The sequence below is a fragment of the Streptopelia decaocto genome, assembly GCF_964273445.1.
Source record: "Streptopelia decaocto genome assembly, chromosome: Z".
NCBI lineage: Eukaryota > Metazoa > Chordata > Aves > Columbiformes > Columbidae > Streptopelia > Streptopelia decaocto.
The window spans coordinates 78,757,503-78,785,277 of NC_138657.1; the positions used below are offsets into that span (position 1 = coordinate 78,757,503).

The 27,775-nt window shown below is 48.9% G+C and overlaps 1 protein-coding gene across 1 annotated transcript; it reads right to left on the reverse strand.

The window, feature by feature from the left end:
• On the reverse strand, positions 1-27,286 carry PSTPIP2 (proline-serine-threonine phosphatase interacting protein 2). Its single transcript, XM_082074700.1, has 15 exons — positions 27,216-27,286; positions 17,338-17,438; positions 10,785-10,862; positions 9,853-9,887; positions 9,209-9,315; positions 8,468-8,530; positions 7,931-8,029; positions 7,285-7,330; positions 6,828-6,907; positions 4,954-5,052; positions 4,340-4,436; positions 3,942-4,023; positions 2,906-2,940; positions 2,106-2,163; positions 1-1,528 (listed from the first exon to the last, which is right to left on the reverse strand). Exons 1-14 carry the CDS (start codon positions 27,246-27,248, stop codon positions 2,114-2,116), a joined length of 1,005 nt encoding a protein of 334 aa, XP_081930826.1. The 5' UTR covers positions 27,249-27,286; the 3' UTR covers positions 1-1,528; positions 2,106-2,113.
• Between the last annotated feature and the right edge of the window lie 489 nt (positions 27,287-27,775).

Here is a 27,775-nt window from a genome sequence, read left to right on the forward strand (position 1 = left end):
TTATTTTTAAGGTATGTATTTAAAGAACTAAGACTACAGCAGGCTCCTTCAGAAGAATATTTGTACACTTGGTCATTTGGAAATAAAATAGGACAACTGGTTCCTTGACACGTGCACTTCAACGCAGCAGGACAGATGTTAAAGCTCACTGAGATCTTCTCCACGCAAGGAAATGCAGTAAAAGCCCCAGGGACCAGTGGGCTTAGGCACACGCTGAAGTCATGGAGATTCAACTTGAAGAAAATCATGCAGCTAGCAACTCCTGTTGCTCCAAAGTCAGTGGGCAACAGGTTTGTGTGCTAGTCCCCATATCCCCTGTCCCCATGTCCAGTGCTGTTAGACACTGAGGAGCTGTTAAGCAACGCTGCACACAGGGACTTCAGAGAGACCAGCAGCACAGAGGCATGTGAGCTTCTGAATCAAAGCCATAATCATATATTCAATAATAAAAAGGGCACAAACTTTGAGGAGACCTGGTCAGAAGATGAGTTTCATGGCTCCAGCATAACAGTAGTAGCTAAGTTTATTTCTGGTCCTGCAGAGCCAGAATGAGTCGAAGTTCAGGGATTCCCAGAAGTTAATCAAATCGGGGTCTCCAGAGTCCACCAGGGAAAAGCTATACCATGAACCTAAAAAATATGCAAGCCCCTTATCAGAGAGGCGGCTGGAGGAGCTGACTGACTTCCTTCAGATCATCAACAAGGCCGTGGGACTTCCCAGCAGGTTCATGGTGGTACAGCCTCTCGCGAGGTAGCTCTGCTGCAGACTGCTGCACCAGGCAAGATGCAGATCAGCTTCCAGCAAGCCCGGAGCACATAGAATCACAGGATGGTTTGGGTCGAAGGGACCTTCAAAGCTCATCCAGTGCCACCCCTGCCATGAGCAGGGACATCTCCACCAGCTCAGGGTGCTCAGAGCCTGCTCTGGGATGGGATGTCTCCAGGGATGGTTCATCCACCACCTCCAGGGGTGTTGAAACTAGATGATATTCAAGGTCCCTTCCAACCCTAACCATTCTGTGATTCTGTCTGGGCAACCTGTTGCAGGCATGTGGTGTAACTGTTGGTGCTCCTCAAAGTAAGTTCCCTCAGAGGCGTGACTGAAATTAAACCTAAATTACAAGTTTAATCACCATTAATGAAAAACTTTAGAAACAGGCAGAGGTGCGACCTGAGATCTGAGTGGGATACATATGCCCTGAACACAACCCAGTGTGCCCAAAGCATCGTGTGGCAATCCCCTTGGCACATATGACTTATCAGTTATCTGGAGAGTGGGAGGTTCCAGCCTGTGCCTGGGTCCATCTCTTGTGTTCCTTTTCTTCCACAGAGTGTGAAGATGGGATATCCATCCAAGGAGTTTGTTGATCAAAGGCACAGGATTTTAGCAGGCACTTTCTGAATATATGAATAATTATCAGAGTCCTCAAATACTTTCTTAAAACGGAGAAGCACTTCAGCTCTGTGTGGCTGGGAATAACTGGAAACACCACCTCTGCCACGCTGCCCAGACCAACAGTGTCTTCTGCCTGGAGAACATACAGAACAGGATCAACAGTGTCTAGACCACAGCTCCAGCTCAGACAAGTGATGGGAGGGCTGACATGACCATCACTCCCAGCTGGTCACCTCAAACTGTCACCCCTTAACCAGTGGCCTTTCTTTCTCCACTCTGCCTCCTGTGTATAGCTGCATAGAATCATAGGATCACTTTGGTTGGAAGAGACGCCCAAGATCATCAAGTCCAACCATTGCCCCAGCCCTGGCACTAACCCATGTCCTCAAGAACCTCATCTTCGCGTCTGTTCAACCCCTCCAGGGATGGTGACTCCAGCTCTGCCCTGGGCAGCCTGTTCCAATGCCCAACAGCCCTTTGGGGAAGAAATTGTTCCCCAGATCCAACCTCAACCTCCCCTGGAGCAACTTGAGGCCATTTCTTTGTGTCCCTGTGTCCCCTCAGCTCCTGTTCTCCAGCTGAACCCCCCAGGTCCCTCAGCCGCTCCCATCACACTTGTGCTCCAGCCCCTTCCCCAGCTCCGTTCCCTTCTCTCAACTCGCTCCAGCATCTCCTATTAAATCCTTTCTGCACCAAATGTGAGTACTTACTGTGGCTGTTAGTGACTTATCAAGCTGTAGTCACTAACTGTGGCATAATCAGGATCACCTGAAACACAGAGCACAGAAAAATTGGGTCTGTTCATGAGGAGTGCTCATTATGAGACATCGTCATACACTGAGCACCCATGTTAAAAGGATGGGATGCAGGGGCAAGTGACACTCAAAGAGATTACTCGATTTGCCTAAGAGCCATAGCAGAACCTGGTTTTACCAAGTCCACTGCAGTATCCCATCTCTGAAGCAGCACTGGGAATGATACAACTCATGCTGCTGAAGCAGAGAATGGCCTAAACTGCAGAGACTGGTGGGATCCCAAGCTTAGACATTCTTAAGCTTCAGAAATGCCTATATGGAGGGCTTCGATCACAACTTCTGAGTGAAACCTTGCCTCCAAAGTCAACCCCTGACTTCTCGCATCATTCAGCAGGCACCAGAGTTACAACAGGAGCTTCACCTAAAGCAAGCCCTTTAGAGAGCTAAAACATAGAGTCATAGAATCATTTTGGTTGGCAAAGACTCTTAAAGTGATGGAGTCCAATCATCAACCCAACTCTGGCACTACCCCATGTCACTGAGAACCTCATCTCCACATCTGTTCAACCCCTCCAGGGATGGTGACTCCAGCACTGCCCTGGGCAGCCTGTTCCAATGCCCCACAGCCCTTTGGGGAAGGAATTGTTCCCAAGATCCAGCCTCAACCTCCCCTGGTGCATCTTGGTCTGACAGGGAAGAACAAGAGCAGAAAGATCCTCTGTGGGGCCAGAAACCACACAAAGCAAGTAACTCACCTGGCACGCTGGTCGGGGTGGGTAGAGGTCCCCTCCTGCAGAGAAGGAAACACAGAGGTGAGGATCTGCGTGGCTACGGGTTGTCTTGGCTCTGCGTTCCTCAGGGGCCCTCCCAGAGCTGGTGGGAGGGCAAGAGGTTCGGCCAACCTGGGCTTTATGGAGACCTGTTGCCAAGGCATGTCCTGGTGGGCTCACCACCAGAAGCCTGCTTGGCAAACATGGGATCGAAGCCGATTGAGAGGAAAGAGTAACTAAAAAGCAGCGATTTGGGGAAACGTTCACAAGCGAGCCTCAGGGCATGCCTTTTTACATGCCTTTTTACAGAGTGAGACATCAGGAAGCATAATTGGACATGACTCCTCTCCCAGTATGACAGCCAAGGTGACACACTCATCTTTAGCAGCAGTCTTTAGCCCTGAATCCTCATTTTTCCCCCAGCAAAAGCACCTTCCATGCTGACCTCCCTGCCCAGCTTCTGTCCTAGGGGAGCGAATTCGGCCCCACGTGTGTTTTTTAATGATCCATCTCCCCTCTGATAGACAGACCACATGGGAAACCAAGCAGGGAAGCCCAGAAGGTTTCGTTCTGGTACCAAAGGCTGCTATAAAAGGGAGCTCAGATAGTTCCCAGAGAGTGCAAGACATGAAATTCATTATTCCCCAGGTTGCCTTGCTTTTCTGCTGTCCAGGCATCACAACCCATCACCTCCATGCAAAAGACTTCTGGAATACAAGAAAAAATGAGCAGACCCTCACCACAAGCACTTTCAGAATAAGATTCCTAACCATGAGAAGGGAGAAATGACCCCAAAAGGGGGAACAAAATCTTTTGACTGGGCTTGAAGAGGTCCTTGAACGGCTTGCAGTAAATATAACTCTTGCTGTGAAAAGTGATGCACTATACAGCATTAGAAATATTTCCCTCTAATATTCCCAAGCCAAGCCTCCAATAGACTGAAAGCAATAAAATAACATTTTTTGGAGGGCAGAGCATAATTTGCAATAGCAAATGCAATTGTGCATGTTGTGTCCCTTACCTTGATATAGGTACAGAAACTGGACTTCTCACAGGAGTTGGATTTCTCTGCGTATTATAGTAGTTTTCATAAACAACAGGAGCTGGGAAAAGTTAACCATAGTAAAGTACAGACCTTTTGTAACCATAAACTACTTGTCCTACCAACATTCAGCTGCTAAGTCTTTCCCCATCTCTGGGGAAATGCTTGATCAGAAAATTAGAAGTTACAGAAAGGGGAGATTACCATCAGGAGCTGGTGATAAATGGCAGAGACTAGTGCTGGATGCCAGTGAATGAAATGAGGGATGTTGCAAATTCATTGTTTTTTGCATCCATACTGATGCTGATCAGAGCAGCAGCTCCATGAGAAGCACAAGGAAGTCAGCACTACTGTGTGAGATTGTACTTAGCTCTTACCTGGAGCCAAGCTTCCAGTTTTGCGTAAATTTACAAAAAAATCAATATCCTTCTCAATGCTGCACATTTCTAAACTCTTGCGGATTTCCTCGTATTTCTGCAAAAGGGAAATAAAAAGCGTTTCTATGCATCAGGCCAAAAAAAGAGGGTTTTTTCCCATCATTGATCAGACATGGAGTGAAAGCCCAGTGCTCACCCAGGACACAAGCTTCAATGGTAGGGGAACAACAGAATCATAGAATAGTTTGTGTTGAAGGGACCTTCCCAGCTCCCCCAGTGCCCCCCCTGCCATGAGCAGGGACATCTTCACCAGCTCAGGTTGCTCAGAGCCCCGTCCAGCCTGGCCTGGGATGTCTCCAGGGATGGTTCAGCCACCACCTCTCTGGCCAACCTGGGACAGGCTCTCACTACCCTGAAAAAAAGTCTGAATCGCAGAGAAAACCTCATCTGCAAGAGCTCCAGCCAAACCCTTCTGCCTACACGCTTGTGCTGTTGTCCAGTGGCTGATCTAAGGCCACAGCCAAACTCGGCCATAACACAGCTCAGGAAAGCAAATTGGGATCTGCTTTTCCAACAGAAAAATGAAGGTATGGAGAGACGTTCATTTGACGTACCTCGTCATTCTGGACGCAGTCCTGCGAGAGCTGGTTGACGTGGAGCCAGAGGGCATTGCGGAAATAGTTGATCCGCTCCCACTCCTGAGTCTCAAAGAACTGTAATGACACAGACAAAATGGCCCCAGCGGCTTTAAAATGAAAGCAGATCTCTTTTTATCCAGAATGTTTCACATCCCCAAGTACCACTACAAAGGTGACTGTACTCAGCCAGGAGCAGGTCACGATGGTCTTCTGCAGCAGATATGGAAACCACAACTCCTCCAGCTCGTCCAGAGGAGAAATCATCCCTCTACACAGACAGGTATTTAAAATACGAGTGTTAAGCTCAGGAAAGCCTGCAGAACCGATGTGGAAGGGGTCACCAGGCACACCACTCCCTCTGGGAGACCAAGCCCGTTTCCAAATCAATGCATGTTCCTTAGGTCATGCCATCCCAGGTCACCTCCCTCCCACACCTATGGAGCAATAAAAAAGCACCAGGGATACATGAAAACAGAGTTGCACTGACTGGCTTCTCTTCTCCCTCTTTGCTGCTCAGCCCTTTTCCAAGCAGGTTTAAACCCAAATCTTTTGAAATCTGCTGTCTGGTGTACCTCAGTTTCACAGACCTTTACACATTTCCGTGAAAGATAACATTTAATCATGAGTGTACATATGCGCTTGTTATCAATTATGACCCTGGCAACACATCAAGGGGAAAACCTCCAGGTGATCTGTCTGTGGAAGTGAAAATACTGCTTCCAGTGATCCACATTCAGAGGGGCTTTTGGAGACCCCAGAGACCACAAGCACACCAGCACTGAGACGCTGACACCTGCCAAACAGAACAGACTGCAAATTCCATTTCAAAAGGAAAAAGTGAAATAGAGGCCTGATGAGAAGTAGTTTGGGAAGGGATCAGCACAGCTGGGAGTGGGAAGGCTGTTTGCAAGCTTGCAGCAGACCCTGGATAAAACCCTGATCTCTGTGGTCCCTGTCCATCCCTCAGTCACAGATCACAGGTGGCTGCAAGACACAGGTCAGCAGCACAGCAGCTGCATGATGCTCTCACCACCAGCTCTGGACTTCCCCAGCATGTGTTATAAATCCTTACTAGACCACTTTGCAGTGGGGCAGTCTGCTTTAGGCTGATGCAGCCGCTCAGAGCGGTTCCCATGCTGCCGTGTGGCCCATGAGACAGAAGGCAAAGGGTTCCTACTGCATGGGGATGGCTTCACCCAGCCTGCATCCCCAGCCTACCACCAGCCTCTGCTGCAAAGTCATTTAAAATCTTTCAGAGTTTCAGACGGAGTCTGCTAGGTCGTGTTGTGCCTGTAGAATCGTAGAATCACAGAACAGTTCGGGTTGAAGGGACCTTCAAAGCTCCCCCAGTGCCCCCCTGCCATGAGCAGGGACATCTTCACCAGCTCAGGTTGCTCAGAGCCCCGTCCAGCCTGGCCTGGGATGTCTCCAGGGATGGTTCAGCCACCACCTCTCTGGCCAACCTGGGACAGGCTCTCACCACTCTCATTGTAAAACATTTCTGCACATATTGGCCTCAATTTTCCAGATGTGCAAAGGTGACCGTGGCCATGACTGTTCAACAAGATGGCCACACTGAATGTCCAGACAAAAAAATGTCACTATTCAGTGCGCTGAGTCTGTTGATTTGAAAAGACGGAGGAAGACAAAAATAAAAATTAAAAAGTAGTGGAAACTATACTGGAAGCCAAGCATGAGAAACCCACAGGGTTAGCTGCAATGAATCCTGCTGCTTCACTGTCAGGGGAATATAGAGTAGAAAGAAAATCTGCACCATCCCTCAGCCCCACAGCAAGGGATGGACATCCAGAGGATAACATTGCTACATGAAGGCGTTTTGGGGCATTTACCTCGCAAGCATTGATGTGCTCTTTCTGCCATTCTTCTCGGATCTTCTCCAGTGTGGTAACGCTCTGCTGGTAATTCCTGTCTGAGAGGGAAATCACATTGTCATCTAATTAACACTATTTTAAAAAAAACCCTTCCCTAAAAGGTAATACATGAAGCCTGAAATGGCTGGAACGTCAGGAAGAAAGCAGCAGTGATGTGTGACCTCAGCTGAGCATGGGCACTGCAAGGGGACGTGGAACCACACAGCAAGGTGGAGTGTCCTGCTACAGGAGCCGCCTTCATGGGGCCATGCAGGCTTCCCAAGGGCAGGTTCCCACCTCCGGTATCTTGGGTATGTGTTTCTGAGGAGCCTGACCCAAGACTAGTGCTTGCCCAAGAGCCATGCCATGGCTTCACAACCCCCTCCTCTGGGAAACGCACCCCTCACCCTACAAACGTTGCCATGTCCATGCTCACCAGAGTCCTCCAGAGCCGATTTCGTCTGAGCCAGCTTCAGGAACAGCTGCCAAAAATGAGAGAGAAGCACTGGTGAGGCTACACCTCAAATACCGTGTTCAGTTTTGGGTCCTTCACACCAAGAAAGAGGTGCTGGAGTGAGTGGAGAGAAGGGAACGGAGCTGGGGAAGGGGCTGGAGCACAAGTGTGATGGGAGCGGCTGAGGGACCTGGGGGGTTCAGCTGGAGAACAGGAGCTGAGGGGACACAGGGACACACAGAAACAGCCTCAAGATGCACCAGGGGAGGTTGAGGTTGGATCAGGGGAACAATTTCTTCCCCAAAGGGCTGTGGGGCATTGGAACAGGCTGCCCAGGGCAGTGGTGGAGTCACCATCCCTGGAGGGGTTGAACAGACGTAGAGATGAGGTTCCTAGGAACACGGGCCAGTGCTAGGGGTGGTTAATGGTTGGACTCTATGATCTTGAGGGTCTGTTCCACCCAAAGTGATTCTATGATTCTAAGAAAGGTAGAGGAATCTCAGATGAATCACCAGCCCCATCATCTCACCTCAACTTCCAGAGCCGGGAGAAGAGCCATGGGGCAGGAGAGCTGTGAGAAGAGACCTCCCTTTATCCCCCTTCCCCATGGCCAACCCTCTCCCCATACCTTCTCCTGCTGCTTCTGTGTCACCAGGTTTGCGTTGCGGTGCACAGCCTGTTCCGCCTCATCCTTGTCCCTGCAGCGCTGCTCGTAGAGCCGCTTGGCCTGGGAAAGCCACCAAACAGGGCAGGAACGTGTCAGCAAGCAAGGACGTGCAAATACAGCTCACACGGGAGGCTTTGGAGGAAAGCCCAGCCTAGGAGTGAAGAGCCAGGCACAGCCTGCCAGCGGAGCAGGGGATGGCACGCAGGGTCCCAGGAGTCCTACTGCTTGGGCCAAACCAACCTCACAAGAGAAGCTGCTCTTGTCTCAAGATGAAAAGCTTGTGGCAATCGAGTCCATGGCATCTAAATCACCCATCTCCAGCCCTGCAAGGCCACCACCAGCCTTGTGTACTCCTCAGCTGTGCTGAGCACAGCCTGCACACCACTCATGCGGACACAACATATCGACTTGCAGCAGAGGAGAAAGGCCCTCACATCTAAATGCCCCACGGCCATGGATCTGAGCAGCGTTAACACACATGACAAGAAATGGCTTTACCTCCATGGTCTTCTTGTACTGCAAATTCCTGTTTTTGTGAATCGCATCCATTAACAGTTCTATCTGTGAAGACAACAGACATGGGGTCAGCACATCCCTGACCGTCGGAGCTCCAGGATGAGCTATGAGGCTTAGGAAAAGGAAAAAGCCTGGACCAAATTGAGACAGGTTTAAGGACCTTCGTCTACCCAAAGCATCTTCCCAAAACCTATCTAAGACATTAATCTTCTATGCATCTATCTAAGCCTCCACTTGTGTATGCGAAGGAATGAAATCCTAGCAATATATAGTGTGGTATTGTCTCTATAGGGTCTGGCAAAAGTGGGAAGCCCACTCACCTCTGCTTTGTCCAAACCAGCCCCTAGTTCTAGCTGCTTTCCCTCATTCTCCAGACCAAGCCAAGTTTAGCAGACCCTATGGAGACCATACAGCACTACATACATGCTTTAGAAACATTTCCTGGTTGAGGCTGGCACCCCTGGAGCTAAGCCCCTGCTATCACTGACCCCAAAAGCCACCCGAAGGAGAAGACACAGCAGCAAGAAGGAAGCTGGAGGTTGCTGCACACTTCACAAGCGTGGTTGCCACATGTAGGAAGGAACTCGGGACTTCCCGGCAGCCACAGGAACCGAGGACACGGCGAGGGCTGGGGCACAGCAGGAGATACCGGCCAGGAACAGCCCATCGCTGGGGCAGGACCAACCCCCTGCGGCCAAGGGGAGCGGTCCCACAAGGCTTGACCTTTTTCCGATGCAGTTTTTGCTTTTCCCTGAAGTCCTCCATTTTCCTCGCTTCCTCCCGAAGGGTTTGCGCCAGCTGGATGTGACCTTGCCCCTCTTTGTCTATCTCTGCAAAGAAAAATTAAAAATATATGTATATATTCCTAAAATGACTCTGTTGCTCAAGTCAGCTGTTGCAGCTGATATCAAACCGACCCAGAGACCCTCACATCATACATCCCCTTGCAGAAACACATAAAAGCAGCAGAGCTTTTGAAGAAGCCTCCAAGCAGTGCTTGCCTACAAAAGGATCTCTTCAGGATCCATCCTGCTGCTGGAACCTGCCCTTTAGTTTAAGAAAACTCCTATCAGGAGAAGTTATTCAAATGAGCAGAGTCACATCTGCCCCTCATCCAGATGAATCCAGGCACATTTCAACGCATCACAGCCTTAAGGAGACGTCTGAAGGGAGCATTGCCCCAGACAACCAACTAGGGGAACAAAGAAAATAATGCTAAAAAAATAAATCTCAGGAGGATAGCCTATGCCTGACCCCAGCTTCACACAGCTTTGGAGGCTTCTCTGCTGTTTTCTTCCCAAGTTGTTGCCTTCAGGCCTTGGTGCTGCCAAGTGTCCTGACAAACACGAAGAAGAAGAATTACTCACGTTGTTTGAAAACATCGAGGGATCTCTTCAGCGTGCTGAAAAACAGGCAGAGCATTAGAATGAATGGCAGAGCACAGCCAGGTCCAGGCACCAGCATCTCTCCCAAAACAGGTGGCAAGTCCTTCACTCAACACAGGCCAAAGCAGCTCCTATCCAAGCAGGTTTATTTACGCTTTCTACACCTCTGGCTTTTTCCCTCTTGGCGACTATAACACACCTCCCTTGGTTTGGGAGCTACTTTTTGTCTTTCTGAACATTGGATGCTGTCAAAAATCCTGACTTTCATGAAAAATGTTTCAGGCAACCTCCTAAGAGTATCATTTGGGAGGTATGAACACCCTTTACATGGTTCGTTGGCCAGTGTTGGGAAACATTGGGAACAGTTAAGATTTCAGAAACATTATACGTGACATCTCAATATAAAGCTGTAAATAAATGACAGGGAGAATATCAGAACAGGCATGTATAAAGCGCAGGAAGCAGAAGGTGGCAAGGGTCACTGGGGAAATGGAGACCCAATCACGGAACCAACTGCAGCACCAGGGCAACATGCTGGGCTTTGAAGATTTGCATGGTTTGAGGCAAGGAAGTACCTTTACTTCCCTCTGTCCACAAAAACAGCCAGGAGCAAACCCAAGGTCTCATGATTCTCCTCCCTCTGCTGAACCACCAGCCCACATCTCACCTATCTGATGCTTCAGTTAGTCTACGGCTGGTGGGAACTTGGTGGAGTCCAACATGTTTATTGGCAAACGGCAACCCAACTGTGCACTGTTCATTCACAAGTTTGATTTCAGATCACCTTCTGTTAGTGTTGTATTCACATTTCAACACTGTTCTGTCTCTCATAACCTCTTTCCTCCTCGTCCTCCTTCGTTGCTCCAAGTAAGGATACCCATGAAAGCAAAACACACAAAGGACTGTGAACTTACTTCAGCTCCGTCTGCCCGCAGGGCTTCTTCTTCGACAAGTTAATGAGCTCTTTGCCATATTTTTCTTCTATAATTGCCCTGTGCAGGAAAGAGATAAATGAGAGGAAGTTCTAATTTCAGATGCTGGTACTTGGTTACAGCAGAGGCCAACACCCACTCTTAACACCCTTCCTATCTTCTGACCTGCTGCAAACCAACAGTGCATGGCTGGATGAAGGAAGGCTCTTGTTCGCAATTACCTGACGGCCTCTCAGCTCCCCACATCTCCCCACAGCCCATGTGTGCCAGGACCACCTCAGCAGGAGATGGAGGACTAAGCAGACAGTGCGGTTGGTGGCCACATGCAGCCAGGTGAGTCACCTGGGTAGTTTTTAGCTCTGTTTCCTACAGCAACAAGGCTTGTGCGATGATACGTTTTCTACATCTCGGCCATCAGTGTCTGTCAGTCCATCCACACAAAGTACTTTTATGTCCCGTGGGTGATTTCGGCCTAATGTGACAGAAGGGAGTAGACATCTCAAAGACCACTCAGGCACCATAAACACACCCCAGAGAGCAGCTAGGCCATTTCAGCTGTTCAGGACTTTTTAAAATGAAGCAAGGGGACTCTTTCCTGCCCACCTCTGGTCCTTAGGGAGAACATCTGAAGAAGAGCCCACATCTTGTGGAGGTAACATAAATAACACCTTGAGAGATCTTATTGTCCTCCCCTATCAGAAGAAAGAGATTGGGGAAAGAAAGCCTGCGTATTACATTCTAAGAACAACCAGCTTTTTGCTTTGAAACCTGTGTAGGCAACCAGGGCTGGGCTTGCTCTACCTGGGTGAGCCACCCTACCTGTCTGCAGTCAGTGGAGAGAAACAAGTACTGCTAGAGGCTTGCATTAGAAGGTCTACTGGATAAAATAAATAGCTTCCTAAATGCCTGTATCTCTAATGTAGACGCATATGTTGTTGTTTCCTAGACTTTGGCTGTGGGGCTCACCTAACTTAACTCTTTAAAAACTCCAGAAGATTGTATAGGAATGGAAAAGATAAATATTATAAATTATTTTTTTCCTCTGCCTAACAACATTCCCATGAATGTTAGCAATAGGACAAGGGGGCATGGGCTTAAACTCTGCCAGGGGAAATTTAGGCTGGATATTAGAAAGAAATTCTTTACAGAGAGAGTGGTCAGGCATTGGAATGGCTGCCCAGGGAGGTGCTGGACTCACCGGCCCTGGAGGTTTTTAAACTGAGATTGGACATGGCACTTAGTGCCATGATCTAGTAAACGGACTGGAGCTGGACCAAGGGTTGGACTTGATGATCTCTGAGGTCTTTTCCAACCCAGTCCATTCTGTGATTCTGTGATTCCTTTTGAGACAAAGCTTCGAGTCCAGTAGGCATTTTCCCCATGGCTGGGACCATGTAACAGTCATGCTGTACATGGAGAACTGGTCCATGTTCAGAGACAGGGGCCAGTAGCAAGTCCAGATCCAGGATAAAACCATGCCTGAGACAGCCTGGACTTCTGTAATCTCCTCCTGGCAAGACACGTCACTGGGAACCTAAACCTCCTTCAAGAGGAATGGGGCACAGCATGTGGAGGAGTTTTGCACTGTCTCCATTGTCAAGAACACAGTTCTCAGGGTGCAGCAGATGGTTCCTGGGGCAGGTAGGAAGCCCAGATTTTCCTGGAGCATGGGGTTACAGCGTAGACAAATGCACCAGGTGCTTTTAGTTGCAGGTTCTCCTGTTCCTCATCCCCATCCCAGGCTGCTTTATACCAAGTCTTTTGCCCACAGGTTTGTCTTCTCGAGTTCTCCATACCAAATTTACATTAATTCAGGGTTATTCTGCTAACTGGCTTCACATTTTGACATTGCTAACCAGGTGAACCATGGAGTCAAAACACATGGCCAGGGTACCTCAGTTGTGCCGCTGTAGCCACAGAACCTCCACTTAGGTCATATCCTTTGATTAATAAACGCACTATCTAATGTTACTACTTCTTTTTAACTTAAAGTCTGTGGGATGTCCATAATGTACAAAGACAAATTCAGGACAAAGCCATGCCTCTCATACGTCCAGGTCTTCACCTGATCTTCTAAAGCTGATCTGCAAGATGAACTTCATGGGAGAACATGTGGCCTGGTATGGGAATATAACTGAAAGCTGTCGAGAAGAATTGTAAACACACTCAACTGCAGCTGGGTTGTAGAAAAATAGATATATCACACTAAATGTTGTTTAGCTTTGAGTGCCTGAGAAGTAGAACGTGTGTGTTTCGGTAACACAGGCCTGTGACAGACTTAGTGGCACCTTATGGAACATATTTGAGGTTCCTGCTCTGCTATGGAGAAGATCAAAGCCCAGCAGAAAACTGCACCTGTGTGAATCCTTGAAATACAAGTGCGATCACCAAAACATTTAAAGGAATTTTTAGAGATCTATCAGCAGAAGAGAGGGGAAGGCATACTACATGGATTTTGCAAGCCTGTGATACTGGAGGTGCATCTATCAATTTATTAGAAGGTGAAAAAGATATATTGAGCCATATAGCCAGTGGTGACCAGATTGAATGTGGATTTGCTCAGCTGTAAAACATCAGAGGTCCTGATGAGTGAGACATTATTGCACTTCCATTTTATCAATGGTTGGATGCAGCAGTTTTAACAGCACATGCAGACTTGTCAGATAAGTGTTGTTCATACAAAACTGGTGTACAATGGAAAAAGGTATTAATTCGGTGCGGCAGATGGGGATGGCTAATGCTTTGCTTTTGGTGTAGCAGTAGTGAAAAAAGTCAAAATGCAGTTTTTGAGAGGAGCGTCTGCCTCACTATAACCCTTGGTTATACCAGCAGTGACAAATGCTATGGGTAATCATAGAATCATTTGGTTGGAAGAGACCCTCAAGATCATCAAGTCCAACCGTTCACCCAACCTTCTCACCAAACCATGTCCCTGAGAACTTCATCTCTATGTATTTCCAACCCCTCCAGGGATGGTGACTCCACCACTGCCCTGGGCAGCCTGTTCCAATGCCCGACAGCCCTTTGGGGAAGAAATTGTTCCCCAGATCCAACCTCAACCTCCCCTGGTGCAACTTGAGGCCATTTCCTCTTGTCCTGTCACTTGCTACTTGGGATATAATGTAGGCATCCTTGCAAATTCCTTGAGGGAAATTTGTGCTGTAATTTCAGGACACTCTGTTCAGGTGGTCAACAAAGGAAAGCCATCAAAACCAAAAGGAGCTACAGCACAGGTGATGAGGAATCAAATGCCTGAAAAGGGCAGTAACAACCAGTCATTCTTCGCAACCTGATACACCCGTGTCTCCCTGATACCTGGATAGTAGCCCGGGCAGCGTGGTACAGAACTGTACGATCTGAAAAGTTCTGGACATAGATAAATGGCAGAAAGCACCAGAAATTACTTCATCCTAAGAGTGGCCGGAGTGGAAATTCACTGACTAGAATCAACAATCTCATGACCCTATAAACAGCGACCCTAAAGCGAGACCCTTTAAGTTCTTCTGTATCACAGCGTGCTGTCACCAGCATCTCCTCCTGACCAGATGTCTGCCAGGGATGACTTCAGGAAAACTCAATAACGATCTACTGACGATTCTGGAAGGATCCAAAGGTGTAACTCTGCACACTCTGACAGCAAAGACAGATTTCTCAAGATTCAACAAGCACTCATTGAGAATGCTGCACTAGAAGTGAGCAATTTGCTAAACTCAAGAGGGACATTTTAGCCACAGGTATATCTCCACATATATTCCACATACATATGCACAAAGCTGCAGATTAGCAGTGTGAATATATTCAGATAACCATGGATTAACGCACATTAGTGTCTGTGATTTAGTGTGTGATTTATAACCTTGTATGTATGTGTTTTATTCCCATAGCTATGTGTGGTTTTATATGTACATCATTTGATTTATCTCTTTTCTAAGTATAGTGTGACGTTGCCATCATCAAATCTGTAATTAAGTCACTGTATTGATTATAGCAAGTTTCATTGAATTGTTTTTCAACCACTTTATTAATCACCTGTTGATTAAGAGTTATTAGAAATCATATACTAAACTGGAGATCTACCTCAATAAATCCTAAATTCCTGCCAAATCAAAGTACTGTTATAAATCCATTTCTGTGACAAAAAAGCAATATAATTTCCAGGCTTTGCCCCAGGGATATGAACATAAATGCCACCAAACGATAGCAGCTGAAGTAGCACTATGGTCGGGTACCACTACTGTTTGCAATTATATTGATGATGTATTGATTACGGCAGCATCACAACAAGAAATTGAAGCAGCTGCCAAATTTCTGAAAGTCCATTTACAGGACTGAGGCTGGGCAACTAACCCAAAGAAAACATAGGGCTCTAGTACTACTGAGTGTGGAAGAGTTTTTGGGAAGAGTTTGGCATAGACAAATAAGATAAATACTAAATTAAGTACAGCAAACAGTCCAGCAATTTTCTGTACTAGCCACAGTAAAACAGCTACAGACTTTTTTGGGGATTTTTAGGGCACTGGAGAACGTTCATCCCTACATCTCCTGTGAAGGGCCCGCACCTTGTGACAGGTTAATAGGAAAGCACAAAACCATGCCTGGTTTACTGATGGCAGTACACCACCTCCAGAATGTGATGGGGACTGAAGTTCTTCCAGGTCGTATCTGTCCCAAAATGGTAACCGTGGGGGAAACCGAATTGTTTACACTGATGGATTGTGTGACTGGACCACGACCTGTTGGTCTGGATGTGAAGGTTCATATAATAACCCCTAAGAACACTGTATGGCTTTGTGCCCTAACTCCTGCTCTTATTTTACATGCCTTGTTGATATCAGATTCTCAAGTTCTCATATGTCAGGTATCTTCAATGAATACCCTTATCTACCTTATCTAGAGGAGACACCATATTATTGGTGACACAAACCCAACGTTGAGTTGGAGTTCAATCTGAAAAAGCAGGAGCCAGAGCTCTCCAAACTGTGTGGGTAATTAACCCACACCAGGTTATTAAACTGTGAGTAATACTAGCTGAAGGAGCTGGAGCAACACGTATGTATTGCTGGAAGGTGGTGACACCACTGTTTTCCGCCTCTATCACAGGTTGGCTTGTTGTGCTTTGTAATCTTGTACTAGAAGCACATGCCCAAGATCAGCATCTAAATACTTAGATTTTATTAGCCTCTCCTGTAACTAACTCATCTGTCTTTGGTATTAAGGGAAAGTTAGCAGCTACAGATCTTTTAACAACATATTTTATTGGCATGGCAACCCTGGTAGCTGTATTACAGAATTATACTATTCTAAGAGATTTTGGTATTAGCATTTCTTATTGCTGTTTTTTATGAGTACGTAATGGTGTACACCAATGAACATTAAAAAATTGATTGACAGTGGACTGTTTCCTCCTTCGACACCATAAATGCTGCTTCGATTTTGAAAGCATGCATTGCTTTAATGTGAATGATGAATGAGCCAGCGTGGAAGACAACATTTAACATCCTCAGGTCTCAATGAATCAAATGAAACCATCTACTGATTATGCCTGGCTGAATGAGTCATTTAATTCCCTGACAAGATGAGTGGGACACCCGATTCAAAGCATTGTTGTAGAGATACATTTATTCCTTTCTCTATATATTTATTGTATGCCTCTGTAAAGTGCTCTATGCTACACCCCGCAAGTCCAAATTAACGTCTGCAGCTTCACCAGCCCCAGTGGAGGTGTCTCTTGAGGAAGGAGCGGAATGTGAGAATATAAGAGAAGATTGGCGAGGAGGAGAATTGTAAATATGCTCAAGCAGCTGCACCTAAGGCGTAGAAAAATAGATATATCACACTAATTGTTGTTTAGCCTTGTGTGTCTGACAAGTAGAACATCTGTGTTTCGGTAACACAGGCCTGTGACAGACTTAGGGGCACCTTATGGAACATCTTGAGGTCCTATGGAGAAGATCAAAGCCCAGCAGAAAACTGCACCTGTGTGAATCCTTGAAATAAATGCAAAACCGGCAGGTTTGGTGATCCTCTGGCAAGGACAGAGGATCCTCAGTGTCTGTGTCCCCACCTGTGTGCCTCTGCCCAGGTGCTTTTTAGGGGATCCCCTAGTTCATGAGGTAACAAAAGTTAACTCTTCACATTTCATCTGTGGTTTTGTGGTTGCTCCTGAGACCTGCTTCCATCACCTCGCACACCTGGGCTGGCCACCAAGAGCTGCAAACACATAAGTACGGATGTCTGGCAACATGTAAGACTGAATGACTAAACAATTTCTGATTCCTCTTTCTTTTTCACAGAGATTTCAAAATGTAAGCATCAAGCCCTGCCTTACAGCTGCGAATTCCCGGGCACAGATGTCATACCATGGTACCAGCTGCTCAAGGAGAAAACAAGTTCCTCATCAGTCGAAAATCAAAACTGTTTTAACACAGTGGACAGTTAAACACAACAGAAACTAAACTGGGAATATAAGTAGAAGTAATCCCACCACCTCTCTTCCCAGGTTCAACCCAACCCGTTTCCAGAGGTGGCTCTGTACCTTTCCTTCAAAAAGTCTTCAAACTCTTTGCAGTTCTTCCTGCCGTCATTCAGATGTTGTATGATGCTGTCATAGCCCACCGTGCTTGTCAGATCCGAGCTCTGGAAACACAAGAACAGTGATCACATCTCCATCAGTGCTGTCCATGGCCACTGCCACCTCCAGCAGCACTTGCTCAGCTGGGAGCAGGTGTGCAAGTGCCTCATTCTGGTTTGCCTATAAATTATATGAAATAAGATCTTTTAGGGGTGTGAGGGGCTCCAGAATCACAGAATCCCAGAATGTCAGGGGTTGGAAGGCACCTGGAAAGCTCATCCAGTGCAATCCCCCCATGGAGCAGGAACACCCAGCTGAGGTTACACAGGAAGGTGTCCAGGCGGGTTGGAATGTCTGCACAGAAGGAGACTCCACAACCTCCCTGGGCAGCCTGGGCCAGGCTCTGCCACCCTCACCGGGAAGAAGTTTCTTCTCAAATTTAAGTGGAACCTTTTGTGTTCCAGTTTGTACCCATTGCCCCTTGTCCTATCACTGGTTGTCACCCAGAAGAGCCTGGCTCCATCCTCCTGACACTCACCCTTTATATATTTGTAAATGACAACAGTGGTGGCAAATTGGGACAAGGCACTTGCATGACTTTCAGAAGACAGAAGAGCTCGGTCCTTCCACATCCTGTTGGTCCCTCCTGGCCTGAGCACAGCTGTCCCCACGGCACACAGCATCTCCCTGGCTGTCAGCTCTAACTTAATGAAATAAAACACTAAAAACCCTCCAAGTCTCTAAATGTCACCCATCTTGCTACTGCTCCTACCGGTTTCTGCAGACACAGAGATGGATCTAGGTTAGTGTTGACTTGCACTATTCTGGGCATTGCCCTCATGTCTGGCCTTGGTGTAGGAACCAGCATCTGAGCTGGAGATGAATTTAGCAGACATTTCTGCACGGATCACTGAGTTATGGGCTTCCCTCACTGCCCTCAGCAATGTATGGATGTACCCAACGACCGCTTCTGCAACAGCATTCTCTTTGGTCTTGCAGGAAGCAACCCTTTCTCACACATCAATTCAAAACACCACTGCAAAGATCATTTCCTTAAGTACCAGGTCCCCGCACCACTGCTGTGTGCCCAGGGAAGTGGCTGAATCTCCATCCCTGCAGATGTTTGAAAGATGTGTAGATAAGGTTCTTAGGGACATGGTTTAGTGACAGTGTTACGTTGACAGTTGGACTCACTGATCTTGAGGGTCTTTTCCAACCAAAATGATTCTGTGACCTCCTACACATCACACAAGGACAGCTTCTTCACTCCCCAAAAAAACATCACAGCCACAAAGAGGTCCTGCCCTCACCATCTGTGGAGACAAGTCCCATCTCCCAACCCAGGGCTCTCAGCCCCACCATGCCACTCACACTTGGGGGAAGCTCCCCACAGACTTCTGAAGGATCATTGCTTTTCTTCAAATTAGTCCTTAAAAACATATATTGTACTGTGATGGTTATTAAAAAAAGAAAGAAATATACACGCAACAATGATGTAGGTGGGCTAGGATGAAGGCTGGCTAACTCTACCCTATTCTTTCTTCATCCCTGTGCCTGGAAGCACCTTAGGACAAAAAACGCATTTGTGCCCTAAGACTGTTTAGGATTTACCACCCTGGAGACATAGGCCAAGAAGGGCTCCTAAGTGCTATGGTAATACAAAGAGATGCCCTGGCCATAAGGTCTACTTCTCTGCAAGAAGCCTGAAGCAGATGCAGGGAGCTGAGCAGAAAGTGTTGCCTGTTGTCTTCTGCAAAGAGGACGACTCAGTGTTGCATGGAACAGCACGTACGGGAGCAAAAATTATTGGGAAAGAGGCTGCGGATATGAAACTCAGGGACACGAAGCAGAATCACAGAATCACAGAATGTCAGGGACTGGAAAGGACCTGGAAAGCTCATCCAGTGCAATCCCCCCATGGAGCAGGAACACCCAGATGAGGTTACACAGGAAGGTGTCCAGGCGGGTTGGAATGTCTGCACAGAAGGAGACTCCACAATCTCCCTGGGCAGCCTGGGCCAGGCTCTGCCACCCTCACCATGAAGAAGTTTCTTCTCAGATTTAACTGGAACATCCTGTGTTCCAGTTTGCACCCATTGCCCCTTGCCCTATCATTGGTTGTCACCGAGAAGAGCCTGGCTCCATCCTCCTGAGACTCACCCTTTATAGATCTGTAAACATTAATGAGGTCACCCCTCAGTCTCCTCTCCTCCAGCTCCAGAGCCCCAGCTCCCTCAGCCTTTCCTCACACGGGAGATGCTCCACTCCCTTCAGCATCTTGGTGGCTGCGCTGGACTCTCTCCAGCAGTTCCCTGTCCTTCTGGAACTGAGGGGCCACAACTGGACACAAGATTCCAGGTGTGGTCTCCCCAGGGCAGAGCAGAGGGGCAGGAGAACCTCTCTGACCTACTGACCACCCCCTTCTAACCCACCCCAGGTACCATTGGCTTCCTGGCCACAAGGGCACAGTGCTGGCTCATGGTCACCCTGCTGTCCCCAGGATCCCCACGTCCCTTTCCCCTACGCTGCTCTCTAATAGGTCATTCCCCAACTTATACTGGAACCTGGGGTTGTTTCTGCCCAGATTCAAGACTCTACACTTGCCCTTGTTCTATTTCATTAAATTTTTCCCCGCCCAACTCTCCAGCCTGTCCAGGTCCCTGGATGGCAGCACTTTCTTCTTGCAGAAGCCACAAACAGGTATTAAGAAGCTCAAAAAGGAATAAATGCAGGGCAGAGATATTCAGAAAATGGTTCGAATCCAGGATGAGAGCATGCAGAGAATTGGAATGAAAATGCGGGGAGCAGAAGTGAGGACTTCTTGTGTGTTTGTACCTGGTGCAATAAATGAAGAGGAACAAGGCTGGTGTTAGTGATAAACGAAGGATTTTATCATGTGGACTTCCCTAAGAAGTCAAGGACTTGAACGTCAGTGGCCAGAAAGCAAGAAGTGGAGAATGGGTGGAGTGAGACCTGCAGGAAATCCCCGGGTATCCCAGACCAGCTTTGCTCCATCCGTGACATGCACGAGGAGAACTGTGAGAAGGACCCAAGCAGAAACCAAATACAGTTTCTGTTGCTTTACAAAGCACAAACATCCCTTCAAAATAGACTTTTTATTGATAAACCCACAACCTGTTCTCAGTTTGCATCGTGTCTTTGCTAATCGTGTCTGTGGAAAAGGAAACACGCTTGCGCAGAAGCCAGTGTTCAGGAGAGTTGCAAAACACAGGAACATCTGAACTTGGCTTCCTACACCCGGTTTCAAAGGAAATAAAATTGACTCAGAGAATAACCGTCAGTGGCTGCAGGAGAGATTGGTCAGACCCACATCACTGCGTGTTGGGGGCACCCAAGGGCTCCTGCATCTGCTGTGCTGCCTGGGACACATGGGCTTGCTGCACCAGCCAGAAGTGCACCAGGAGAAATTGGGAACATCCATTAAAAATGTTCACTAAGCTCTTTATTTTATCTGTCTTCCTCTTCCAGCAGGATTTAATTCATAGAATCATACAATCGTAGAATAGCTGGGGTTGGAAGCGAATTTCCCAGCTCCCCAGTGCCCCCCCTGCCATGAGCAGGGACATCTTCACCAGCTCAGGTTGCTCAGAGCCCCGTCCAGCCTGGCCTGGGATGTCTCCAGGGATGGTTCAGCCACCACCTCTCTGGCCAACCTGGGACAGGCTCTCACCACCCCCAGGGCCAACAATTTCTTCATCATGTCCAGCCTGAATCTCCCTCCTTTAGTATAAAACCATCACCCCTTGTCCTGTTGCAACAGGCCCTGCTCAAAAGTCTGTCCCCATCTTTCTTATGGGCCCATTTTAAGTACAGAAAGGCCACAATAATGTCTCCCTGGAGCTTCTCCAGCTGAACAGCCCAACTCTCTCAGCCTGTCCTCCCAGTAGAGCTGTTCCAGCCTCAGATCATTCCTGTGGCTCCTCTGGCCTCTCTCCAGCAGGTCCATGTGGGTCCTGTGCTGAGGACCCAGCACATATGTATTTCCTAAGCATCCAAAGCTGGACCAGGCCTCACAGTGCAAGGTTTTACATGAAACATGGGAGGTAACAGAGACAGTGGAGGTTTCCATAAGCGATGCTTCCAGGCAGGAGGAGCTTCTGGCCCAGAAGGAGCTGGGCAGGGTTGTATGCAGTGAAACCAGCCTTTGCAGCAACCTTCTGAGCAGATGTTGGCATGGAAAGAATAAAAAGGACCAGCGTGACTGCCCATGAGGCATCCCAAAGGCAGAGCTAGCGGGAAGCAAGGAAAGAGGAAGAACAACACAAAGAGCACAGAGCCATATGCCCAGAAGACAAGATTTAAAGACACAATAAACTAAGTCAAAGACAGGTATGGAGAATGAGGAGTTGCACCAACCAGAGGGATGCAGGAGGACGAGCATCTCTCCCCCCACCCCCTGTCCTGGTCCTCCCCACTGGGAACAGCTCTGAGCCCCTGTGCTATTTAGAAGGCAGCCCATGGAAACTACAAACAGATGATTTCAAGGTGACAAAGCAGCAGCTGATGTTTCTCAGGCTCGCAGGGCTCAGCAAGATGTGCCCCCCCCCACTCCACAACCCACTATTGGGGTTTGTACCATCCTTCTGACAGAGGAGTAGGAATTTGTGTGTTTGATGTGATGATCTGGGTGTTTGTTTGCACTTTTAGACGACAGAGGAGCTAAAATGCTCTAGTGGGGATCTGAAGTCATGTTATAACCTTGAGTAAGTCACAGCTAAAAGGCAACCTGCTGAGATTGACATTTCTGTCTTTGACCCCAATTCACATGGAAAACCCCCTCCAGACACACACACTAAGTAGCCAATGACATGAGAGAATCATAGAATCATTTAGGTTGGAAAAGAACTTTAAGACCATCGAGTCCAACCACTAATGTCACATTGCCAAGTTCACTTCTAACCCATGTCCCTGAGAACCTCATCTCCGCGTCTGCTCAACCCTCCAAGGATGGTGACTCCACCACTGCCCTGGGCAGCCTGTTCCAATGCCCAACAGCCCTTTGGGGAAGAAATTGTTCCCCAGATCCAACCTCAACCTCCCCTGGTGCAACTTGAGGCCATTTCTTTGTGTCCCTGTGTCCCCTCAGCTCCTGTTCTCCAGCTGAACCCCCCAGGTCCCTCAGCCGCTCCCACCACACTTGTGCTCCAGCCCCTTCCCCAGCTCCGTTCCCTTCTCTCAACTCACTCCAGCACCTCAAGGCTTTTCTTGTGAGGTGATCCTGCCATTTTGAGCCCTGAGGAGATCTTGGTGTCCCTGGGGCAGTCATTTTGTGTTCTGAGGTGATTTTGGTGCCCCTGGGGCCGCCATTTTGAGCCCTGAGCTGAGGGCACCAAAACTGCCCCCAGCATTTGTGGTTTGGCCTCCCCAGGTCCCAGCACAGGGACGGTCACTGCCCTGGGCCTGCTGGCCACACTAGTGCTGGTACCAGCCAGGATGCTGGTGGCCTCTTGGCCACCTGGGCACACACTGGCTCATGTTCAGTCGCTGTCACCAACACCTCCAGGTCCTTTTCCAGCCGCTCTTCCCTGAGCCTGTAGCATTCATGGGGTTGTTGTGACCCAAGTGCAGGACCCAGCACTTGGCCTTGTTGAACCTCAGACAATTGGCCTCAGACTATCGATCCAGCCAGTCCACATCCCTCTGTAGATCCTTCCTGCCCTCCAGCAGTCCATCCCAGCCTTCCCAAAACTGAAAGTTTTGAGGCACTGCACTGCTCACAGACCATCTCTTGAAAAATCCCTTATTTAAGCAGAGCTCTTCATATACCTCCTCAGCCTTATCTGCTCAGAGAAACACAGCAGAAGCTGGATGTCTATTTTAGTAGTCGGAAACACCATGCAACAATAAATGTGTCTGTTATTCTTGCTCATACATCACTCAGGGTCCTGCAGAGGTTGCTGAGACCTGGAGAAATGGTTGTGCTGATGCCCACAGGGAGCAGGGTGAGGAGAGCAGAAGATGCTGCAAGAGGATACAGTTCTTCCCCATCCCATAACCAGGTGGGTGCGACAGGACAGACAAAACTCATCACAGGGAGGAGAAGGACCCACTGTAAATTCACCCACCTGGGAACAGCGTCCTGAAAAAAAAAGCTTTTTTGCATGATGATTTTCCACTTGTGGTTTCCTCCACTTTGTACCAACGCACCTATGCCTACCCAGCCCATCCTAAAGACACAGAAAGCCATGGGCCACCCCGCCGCAGTGCAATTTCTTCTGCCCACAAACCCCACCTTGTCGCTTCCAAACGACGGCCTGAGGACTCTGTCACGCTGCCGGTGAGTCCTGTCGTTTAGAGAAGGAGAAGCAGGGGCCGAGGGGAAGTGAAACAGCCCAACCAGAGTCACACCGCGAGCCATCAGCTGGGCAATGAACCCTCAGCTGGCAGATCCCCCTCTGCCCACCCGCACCCCTGCCCGCTCCCCCGGGATGCAGCAAAAATTAGGAAGAGTTTATCCCTGGACAGCCTTGTGAGGCTAAAAATAAAGAAATACAGCTGGTCACAGCCCTGGCAAAATAACACCCATAACTCCTGGCAGTGGGCTCATTTGCAGACACCAGCATTCCCTTGCTCTGCAGCGAGGGGCAAAGCATTTATCTGCAAAAAGAGATGCAACAACTCCTTTCCTACGTGTTGGGAGGTAAACAGGTGCTTTCAGACACTTTTCCGCATGCTTTGTCAGAAAATTAAATACGCCAGTGCAGCTTTTACTGCAGAAAACTTGCTATGGATGGCTTTAGCAGCATCGCTTTTTCCTGGCGTGACAAAGAAACATTTGATAGTGCCTGCAAGATTTAGATACCTCAGCCTGATTTTCAAAAATGACTCGACCAGACCAAGGTCGGTGCAAGCTGTTAGCCAATAGATCAAAGTTATGTTTTAGCATTATCATCATTCCTATTTTTCCCATATAGTTTCACCGGACCAAAGCGCGCTGATGAGACCCAAAGCTTTGCTGTCGGGTTACCCGAAACACTCTGCAAGAACAGGCTTGGGTAGAACCAGACACATACCAAGAAAATTATTAAAGTGAAAGAGGAGACCTCCTATAGTGAAAGAAGAATAGCGGGTTGCAAAAACGAGTGAAAACAAAACCCCACACTTGCTCAACTCATGGCAATCCCTACAGGCAGGACAAGAGGAAACAAAAACGATTTGTGCAAGGAAGCGTCACACGAGTGGGGTCATTTGGGGCAATGCACATGCAGCTTTGAGCATCTCCGGATTTCGGCCTCTGTGTGAGCAGGAGCTATGAAAGTGCAAACCTCTTTATTTAAGGACATTATCAGCTTATGCTGAGACCTAAGAGCGTGAGCAAACTCGAATGCAAAGAGCGAAGTCGCAGTGTGCTTTCCCAACACAGTGCATCATGGACTTTACACCAGGAGCAGGTTCCACTGCAGGAAAAGAGACACACACACCTCACCAAAGAAACCAGAACTGCCGGGGTTTAAAGCTAAATGAGTCCCCAGTGAAGTCTGAGGCACAGCCCCACCACCCCGGCAGAGCAGGAGGCTGCAGCTCATCCCCATTAGGAAATTCATCTGTCACCATTCACGATCAGCTGCATTTCACAGAATCCCAGGCTGGTTGAGGTTGGAAGGGGCTTCTGGAGACCATCCAGTCCAACCCACCTGCTCAAGCAGGGTCACCAGAGCAGGTCACACAGGATCGTGTCCAGGTGGGTTTGAATGTCTGCAGAGAAGGAGACTCCACAACCTCTCTGGGCAGCCTGGGCCAGGCTCTGGCACCTCAAAGGAAAGAAGTTTCTCCTCATATTCAGATGGAACCTCCTGTGCTTCAGTCTGTGCCCATTGCCCCTCACCCTGCCATTGGGCACCACTGAACAGAGTCTGGTCCATCCTCTTGATACCCACCCTGGAGATATTTATCACATTGATAAGATCCCTTTCAGCTTCTCTTCTCCAGCTGAACAGCCCCAGCTCTCTCAGTCTCTCTCCTTCCTCATCAGAAAGATGCTGGAAGCTGCAACACCAAAAGTGTTTCAGCTTCTGGGGAGTTCGGTTGTTTTTTACACCCTGTCCCATCAGTTAGAAGATCCCTCCCCTGGAGCCCCCACAATATCTCCCTTTTCCCATCAGGCTGCCCTGATCACTGCGAAATCACTTGCTTTGCCAAAGAAGAGTTCACCTTCCCTTTTTGGTTTAAGCGAAGTTATCTAAGAGGAAAAACTGCAGGAGGAAGTTTGCACTATCTCATTGCACTTAACAGCAAACCAAAGCCGGATGAGCTCCGCTCCACACCTCGTCCAGATTTGGGCTTTTCTGCTCATCTCTTGTCCCCTCGTCACCTCCCCAGCCCTTGCAGCTGATGCACAGTCACCGGTACGTGGCGTGGAGGCTGCCTGGGGTGGTAGCTGCCTTTTCCATGGGCCAAACCACCGCAGCAGGGCCTGATCTCTCCACTGAGTCACGTCCATCACGCTCCCACCCAACCTCCATCGCAGCTGCCTGCCCCCGGCATGGCTCCTCGGTCAGTGCGAGGTGAAACACACAGGCTTCGGAAAGGAAAAAGCCAGGCAAAATCCCTGGCAGCACTGATAGTTTGGGCCCAGTGAGGACAGGGGATTATTCAGTAAATAGACACATTTGCAATAGAAGGTCTGGGCAGGAGCGAGCGCCCCGTGCAATGCCCTGGGTTATCCTCGCCATGGGAGACTGGGGCTGCTCCTGCCCCAAATTTTCTCCCATTGAGCTGCCTCCTCCAGGATCCTCCTTCAAAAAGCATCACACCACAGCAGGAGAGGAACAAACTGGGCAGCACTACCCAAAGCCAGCGCTGTGGCGAGCACCTCCTCTTCAATACAATGAAGCCCGACAAACCGTGTCTGCTCAGCTCTGCTGCCATCACAGTTACACCCCCAGCCTGGGGGATGCTGACACCACCCTCACATCCCTCCCCTGCTGCACGTTTGCAAAGCAAAGCGAGCGCCGTGGAAATTTCTGTGCGACAAATAGCTGAGAAACTGCTGCCAGATGCAAAGCTGGCTTTATTTTCCAAGCCAGGTTCGATATCTACGTGGGATTTACGTATTTGACAACACTACGGTGGATAACACGCTAATGTGTCAGGTGAACCCTGTGCTCTGCGCCTGCCCCCTCTCATTCCACAACATGCAGGAGCCCCAAACCCCATGCCCACTCCTCCTGAGGCCCATGCACCTTCCCCCTGTCCTGCAAGTGCCACCATACAAAAACGGGGACTTTCTGCCCCAAAAGCCAAAGTTTTGTAATGTTTCCTGATTGCCAGTACCTGCAATGAAGACATGCACACCAAGAGGAACTAAGCAGCCGCAGTGCCAATGCTCTGCAGCAGTTAAGTGGGTACTCAGCACTTCTCCATTCCCCAAAAGCACAGTTCAGACTCAAAATAATAAACCGTGTCTTTCCCCGAAACGGGGCTTTTCCTCCGCAGCTCGGCAGCAGCACACAGAGGCACTCGCTCCTAGTCCAGTATTAACTCAAATCCAAGGATGCTTTTTTGGACAAGGCACCTCCAAGTAGTTCACTGGTGGACAATTAATATTAGCAAACCCCCAGCCCATCACCTATTCCTCCAGCGCGGCATCGGCAGCTCGGCGGGGCACATTTTGGCAGCGTGGGGCAGGCTGCAAAGCCACAGCTGTGGGGACACGCGTGGACGGAAGACACCAGCCAAGGGGATGTTCAGAGCCTTCAGCAAAGCAACCCCCAGGATCACGGAGCCAGCTCTGAGCAGGGAATGGTGACCCCCACACACACCCAGCTGTGATCCCTGTGACCCCCCCTTCTCCAGCCGGATCCCGCCGTCCCCCCGCTCACCCAAAAGTTGTCCCTGAACAGCGACTCCCGCATGTTGCTGCCGCCGCCGCCGCCGCTCCGAGTCCGCCCCGTCCCGCTGGTCCCACCCCGCGGCGCCGTGTCCATACCCGCCCCCTCTCCTAAGAAACACCAAACGCGGCTCCATCCAGCCCTCTCGCTGCGTGGAGCCCCGCGGTGCGCTCCTGGGTCTCCGCGGGGAGCGGGACACGCTGCTGAGGCTGCATCTGGAATATTGTGTCCAGTTGTGGCCCCTCAGTTCCAGCAGGACAGGGAACTGCTGGAGAGAGTCCAGCGCAGGGCAACAAAGGTGCTGAAGGGAGTGGAGCATCTCCCGTGTGAGGAAAGGCTGAGGGAGCTGGGGCTCTGGAGCTGGACAAGAGGAGACTGAGGGGTGACCTCATTAATGTTTACAGATATATAAAGGGTGAGTGTCAGGAGGATGGAGCCAGGCTCTTCTCGGTGACAACCAGTGATAGGACAAGGGGCAATGGGTACAAACCGGAACACATGAGGTTGCATTTAAATTTGAGAAAAAACTTCTCAGTGAGGGTGGCAGAGCC